The sequence below is a fragment of the Gadus morhua genome, chromosome 9 (assembly GCF_902167405.1).
Source record: "Gadus morhua chromosome 9, gadMor3.0, whole genome shotgun sequence".
Taxonomy (NCBI): Eukaryota; Metazoa; Chordata; class Actinopteri; order Gadiformes; family Gadidae; genus Gadus; species Gadus morhua.
In genome coordinates this window covers 8,100,557-8,107,660 of record NC_044056.1, presented here as the reverse complement: position 1 = coordinate 8,107,660, position 7,104 = coordinate 8,100,557, and the positions used below count along the sequence as shown (strand labels likewise).

At 47.0% G+C, this 7,104-nt stretch overlaps 1 protein-coding gene across 1 annotated transcript; it reads right to left on the bottom strand.

The window, feature by feature from the left end:
* Positions 1–1,975: 1,975 nt before the first annotated feature.
* On the bottom strand, positions 1,976–6,107 carry lmo2 (LIM domain only 2 (rhombotin-like 1)). Its single transcript, XM_030366589.1, has 3 exons — positions 5,455–6,107; positions 4,209–4,424; positions 1,976–2,800 (listed from the first exon to the last, which is right to left on the bottom strand). Exons 1-3 carry the CDS (start codon positions 5,493–5,495, stop codon positions 2,575–2,577), a joined length of 483 nt encoding a protein of 160 aa, XP_030222449.1. The 5' UTR covers positions 5,496–6,107; the 3' UTR covers positions 1,976–2,574.
* Positions 6,108–7,104: the final 997 nt, after the last annotated feature.

Sequence of the window (7,104 nt, the reverse complement as noted above, 5' to 3'; positions counted from 1 at the left end):
GTGTCTTGGCGTGCGCTAGGGTCGGGGCTTGGACTGCGCCGCCATCAGGAAAGCGTGGTTCGTCGCCGCCGGCTCGGTTCGGCGCCCCTTCGTTCATCTGAGACGTAGATGTCCTCTGTATCGGCCTCTCTGTTTGCTCCACATGCGGCACAGCGCTATGTTCTTCTCACGAGTGGACCTGATGTCAAAGCCATGTCGTTGGAGGGGAATCGCCATCTGCTGTCCAACGCTGAACACTGCAGCACAGACCAAGTGGCGGCACACTGGGGGGGGTGGGGGGCCGGCGTAGGGGGGGAGATGGGGGGCTGTGTAAGTTCAGGACGGTGGGGGGGCTTGATAAAAACAAGCTGCTCTCCGTTTCGCGGTTTTTATCCCCCGAAAGTCTCCTCGGTTTCCATGAGCACAGCTGAATGTTTTTAGAGGTTCTTACCCCCGCACGGGACACGCTGGGACACTCAGGGGCACTGGAGACGAAGCAGGCCCCCCCTCTCCTGAAGACGGTACCCCGCACTACACTCCGGGCCTTGTGTGCAGCTGGTGGGGGATGACACGAGAGGCGCAGGGCTTTGCCGGGTCTCTAGCTGGTGGATGCTTTGAGAGCTGAGGGTCGTGGGTCTGGCCTGACTCAGGGGCCTGGAGGAAGCCAACGCCAACCGAACTGGCAGGGGATCACAGGTAGCGGGGCCGGCCCGACGCGACGGGCGTTGTTCGAGGCAGCGCTGTGTGTTTTGTTTTTATACGGGGATGTCACGAGACGACGCCTTTCTGGTTTCTCCTGAAGTAACCGTACTCTGTGAACTCTGTGAACTCTGTGAACTGCTCCTTCTGCTTCCTAACTCTCGTTAGATCTAAACAGAGAAAACAAGTGCGCTGGAGTTAACGGTGATCCGTGCTTTGCGTGTGGTTTTGTTGCACACGGTGTACTGGTAGAATGCTGGAGGTTTTTTTAAGTGGTGTGCATTCTGTGGATGGCAGTGTCAGGACAGTAGACCAGTTTGTTCCTGTAGCGAGGAGCCTACAGGGTTCCTTGGGTTGACTCATGCTGTGTTGCTGCTGTTCCTCAACGTTGAGACCTCCAGGAAGGCCGGTCCCACCGACATTACTCGTAGCCTATGCATCCCGACTCATGTGGGGAAAAACAGATTTGTTTTCACATTAGGATCCGGCTCTCGGTGTGGGTGGGTTTTTCCTCTGGTCCAATCTGTGTTCTTTCGATCCCGTGCCGTCCTTCAATAAATGCCAGTTCTGAGAATACATCATCCCAGGGCCCCTTGTCCCTCCTATGATGCCATCCAAACTGTTCCACAATTAGCTACTTAACCACTTAATAACACCAGTTAACACCGTATCTCTCTCTTACCCACGGGTCCTGTTCAGTCAGCCTGTTCGTCGAACTCCGAGGCTCGCGCACAACGCGGTGTCCATGGACTCGATTAGGCTCGTAAAGATAACCGGGGATGGCAGTCTCTTGACGGATGGCACCGGCCGAGCTGCGTGCCTCGCGGCCGCTCACAGAGTGATCTGACAGCTGGCAGGCACGGAGACAGGAGCGTAACCACCCTGATGGGTACCAGCTTGCACAGACAGCCGGTAACCAGAACATTCTTCAGACGTTGCATGTTGCAATGGAGTCACATCATCGCCTCATTAGGGCACCAACGTCGTCTTCCCAGAAGTGTGCGTGCTTGAAAACAAATTTGGAACAAAACAAATTGTAGGCCTACCCCTTGATTATGTTGTGTGATAAATTCGACGGGTTTGGATGTAGGCGCGCACGTCATGCGTGGCTACTGTTGTCAGTTGGCATTGTAATGGCATTTTAAAGATCTGACGACCTCTTCTGGCGGAACTATGTACATGCATGTACAGGTCTTAATGTACGAGACCTGACAAGAATTGTTTTTCACATTATCTTTTCTCGATATAGGCAACCCCATTGTCGTCGAAGCTGTATGTGAAATATAAATGAACGTGATGGGATGACAAAAAGACACATGTGTACTTTTATTTGTTCTATTTCTTATAACAAATCACAGATTATTTATCCAAAATGTATTGGCACGTGTAAATCTGTTTGCATTACAAAAAACATTATATGAATAACATTGATATTGCAATTATTCTCTAGGTCAATAGAGAGCATCAACCAGTTTAACCTGGCAATATAATACAATCATTCCGATTTTATTATAAATATATCAAAACCCCTTTCTGTAATTTCATCCTGATTCCACAAGAAGTGATTTTTGTAACAGTGTTTGACCATTGCAATAATCGATGGATTAATTGTATTTATCCACTCTACATTTCTAGTCTCTGCAAATATGACTTATTGCATCTTGATTATTCTCTGGTTCTCTGTGCTGGTGGTATGCCCTTCCATCGTCTACACATACTGCAGAACAGTCCAGTCATAGCTAGACGTAATCATTCCACGCGTAGAAAATATGCATTACGTGGTGGGCTCATCAGCGTAACAGTCGGTATAAAAATGTTGACTTTGACGTCAACCAAAGGGAAGGAAAGGATAATGTCACCATCTGGTGGATAAATAAATCTCCTCTGAATCTGACTCTAGACCATGTTATGACTGTTGTGTTTGGTCCATTCGAAAATATCCTGCTCGCACACAATGTCCGAGTTGATGAGCAGGTAGCGGTCGCCCACGCAGAAGTGCTTCTGACAGGCGGCGCACTTGAAGCACTCCAGGTGGTACACCTTGTCGCGTACACGCATGGTCATCTCAAACGCCCGGATCCTTTTCTCGCAGGATGCGCACAGGCCGTCCTGACCGAAAAGCCTTTGGGGATAAAGGAAAGATACGTTTATTTGGTTTGTGAAAGAGAAACACTACACAGCCAACACTTTCGTATGATCTTCCGCTTCTTGAACTACACGTGAGCCCTCTGCTGGTGTAATAAAGACATGTGTTTGCATACACAACCTTTTGCACATCTGGAGAGTGGATGAACAAGAGTTCATAGGGAATCTACCACTGATCATTTGTGATAGCATCCAAATCTAAAATGATTTCTACACATACAGGTGTTACATTTTATTATGATTTCTAATAGGATTAGTATGGCAATATGCGACTCATAATAGTATTCACCTTCAATTCATTTTCTACTATTTCTATTTTTCTTTTCTTTTCTTTCTTTTTTACATGTAACTGGTGCCACAATGCATGGATTACTGATGCACTATTTGGTCCTTTGCAGCTTTAAAACAACTTCCAGTGAATACAGCTACCAGTCATCAAGAAGCAGGCATACAGTTAGGTCTCTTTCTCAAGGATACCTACAGGTACATTACCCAGGTACCCTTTTGTCTGGGAGGTATATAGCCTACAGTCATATACCCGCCTGATTTCATGGACATGGTTAAGCTTCACATTTTATGGGCCAATGTACAGAACCGTCAGACTCGGCAATGATCAATTCTTGATTATCGGTGACATTGGCACAACAAATGTGTGGTCATGAACCAGAAAGTTATAATATATAATATAATATACTATATAATTATTTATGTACTTATTAATATTTGTATTGTTGCATCGAATAGCTAATCAGGATCACTGCAGGGCCCACTTCAATGATCCTGTTCAACATTGTGTCCCCTCCCCCCCCTCCTCAGCAGGGAGCCCGTGGACTAGATACCCTTAGAGCAGGACCTCTGGGGGGGGTGACAGCTTAGAGCCGGGGCGAACACCGAGAACCCCATGGACGAAAATCACACCTTCTTCCCTGTTTCTTGAAGTAGATGTTCGACCGAAAACAAACAGCAGCTGGATAAAGCTTTCAATATCTGTATTCTGACAGTGGAGAGTCTACACGGTGTGTACTACACAAACATTAAGCGGAACAAAGATAAACAATTAGGGTATTTAGCAGACGCTTTTATCCAAAGTGACTTACATCGGTCAATACACACATTGACACACCGACGGCAGAGTCAACCATGCAAGGCGAGAGCCAGCTCGTCAGGAGCAGTTAGGGTTAGGTGTCTTGCTCAGGGACACATCAACACTCAGCTAGGAGGAGCTGGGGATCGAACTAGCAACCTTTCAGTTACCAGACAACTGCTCTACCTCCTGAGCTAAGCCGACCCCACAAACGCCACGTTCAACCAAATTTGACCTCGTCTCCCTCCAGACTTCAGACGCAAACCTAAACCCCGATCCAGGAGACTAGCCTGGGGCTCACCTGAGGTAGTCCCTCCGACACAGCTTCCTCCCCAGCTTGTAGTACAGCCGGCGGCCCACCTCGCCCAGCCGGCAGCCGCACAGGTCGCAGCTCAGGCAGTCCTCGTGCCAGTACTGCTCGATGGCCTTCAGGAAGAAGCGGTCGCCGATGCTCTGCTGACAGCCGCCGCAGGTGAGCAGCGACGGCGGCATCTGGAGGACCTCGTCCACGGGCTCCCTACGGAGGAGGGGGGGGAGGGGACACAATGTTGAACAGGATCATTGAAGTGGGCCCCGCAGTGATCCTGATTCAAGTAGCTATTCAATGCAACAATACAAATATTGAAGTATAACAATAATTATATGGTATATTATAGATTATATCTTTAATTTATATGTAACTTTTTAAGGGACTATGAGTAGCTGTATGCTGCAGTGGCCTCATACTCCAAGAAGGAGAAAGTCAGAAGTTATTATAGTCCAATTCATGGGTATTATACGATAGCTAAGTACACACTTTACATGTAGCAGACTCGATTAAGCAATAAAGGGATAGAAAACAGTGGACCACGTTCTGGTTCATGACCACACATTTGTGGTGCCAATGTCAAAGTTAATCAGGAATTTATCATCACAGAGGCTGACGGTTCTGTACATTGGCCCAAATAATGTCAAGCCTAACCATGTTCATGAAATCAAGTTCTCCAAATTTTGTAGATGAACCATCATGCTTGATATAGTTATGCCTTAACAAGTTGGCTAAAGTTGGTATCTGTAGTAAACGACCACTTGAGGGAACCATTTCCTCGTGTTCAGTTAAGCACTGGCTTTAGCTCTCAGAGATCTCTCAGACAAAGGCTAGAAGATAATAGCCCTGCAAACAAAAAATGTTAAATATTTGCAAGGCAAATGCAAAGCAAATTAAATATTTGCCAATGGCTTACTTCCATCCTCAGTTCTCATGTCCCTTATTTTTAAGTCAAATGTTGGAAACTTTATGCATTGCCTGAAATTATACTTGATGTGGGTAAAAACAAAATAGTTTTTAATGCCTTGCAATTGTGCTTGGCACTTGTTTCTATGAACATATTTACTGTACCGACAGCGATATATTGTTTCTCTTGTTCTGACAGATACACTTATTATAAGTCGCTTTGGATAAAAGCATCTGCTAAATGCTGCTGCAATAAACCTGCCGCAGCCCTGTTCTCATGAAATGCATGCATGGCAAAAGACGTTGTGGCCCAGAACAGAGTAGGCCTACTTACTCGTTTGCTTCCATCGTCTTTCTCTCTATCGTGGATGACATTGTTCCAGAATGAAACAAAAAACAAACTATCCGATTTTGATGAAGCGCACGTTTCAGATTCCAACAGTCAACTCTTATCTTCGGGGTGTGAGTGCTCAGTGGGGGGGCGGCGGACTGAGACGTCCCACGACCGTCACCGCACCTGTTCAAACGCCAGCTAAACGCAACTTCAACCTGTGTCAGTCGTTAAATAATATTATTTCATTGAGTGCCCCGGGTGGACCGTGTCACAGCACAAGGTTAAACTTGGTCGGCTGTGATGCTGTATCCCAAACGGATGACGGAGGTCGTTTCCCGAGCCAATAAAGCGTGATCACTTGAACCATCCAAGTGGAGCCTAATATTATATCCAACAGCGACTTTAAAACTATGTTGATCCTTCACGTCCATTTAATCCGATTAAAAAAGACCACATGCGTAGACCGAATATTTTCAGGGCGTCTCTGTCTTCCCCCAACCCAGTTGCCGGCAGAAGGGCTCGTCCAATTTAAGAGACGATCGCCGTTATTGTGCAGCATCGCGTTTAAATACATACACCCCCCTTTGGCCCCTGCTTTCGTTTCCCTCTTCCTGCTCACGACTGTTTGACAATGGGAGGAAATTGTTCTTAAAGCGACAGATAACGACAAGCGGGGTGCACGACTCTCGTTCACGCGAGTGAACTCGAGTCGTGAGCAGTTCTAACGCATCGGGCTGGCATTGTGCTCTAACATGTGGTTAACACAGGATTAAAATGGGCATTTCAGATGTCTTTTCTTGACCCTGACACTTAGATTATAGGCTACAAGAGACGGAAAAAGTCTTTATATTTGTAACATGTACCCTTATTGGTTAAATGACAAATGAACTGAAGACAATATCATTCGGGGGGGAAATCATAAAGGAAGCGTAGGCCTGAACCTCATTGTATTAAACTTGTATAAACAACAACTCTAAGCAGTTTGTACCGGTCCTATTATCACGGGCCAGGAGCCTTGTGGCTGCATGTCGGAGGGAAGTCCAGCCACAGCCGTTGGTCGGTGCGAGCAGATAAAGCTCCCCCCCCCCCACCCCCCTCCCCATCCACACTACCACCGCTCTCCTCAGCCAGAGGAAGGTTGCAGCCAAACGTGTGAGGCGCAGTGCACCCTCATCTGCTGTAGGATGCAGTGGCCTTATATAGGCTACTTCTATAAGGAGAAAGTCAGTTAAGCTATTATGGTCCAACTCATGGGTATGATACGACAGCTAAATAGAAGATGTGATTGGAGGTGTAGGATTATCTTGTATGTTGTTGCTTTATTTGGGACAGTGCATTACCGAAGTATGTGCATCACACCTGCCTTGATGAACTATCTGTGTGTTGTTTTAACCGGCTAAACCTGTCTTCTTATCCTTCAACTACGCTCTGCGCTGCTGAACACAAGGACACACTCCTTAAACCAAAGCTTTTGAATGTTAAATGTAAATCATCCTGTAGTCAGAAGGATTCTGATGCCTGTTCACCACCCCCCCCCCCCCCCACACACACACACACACACACACACACACACTTCCTGGGGCTGACAAGGACGGCCCAAAGGATGTGCAGAATGCCAACAGATGCAGCTTTCCTGGAGGCTGGTGGGGA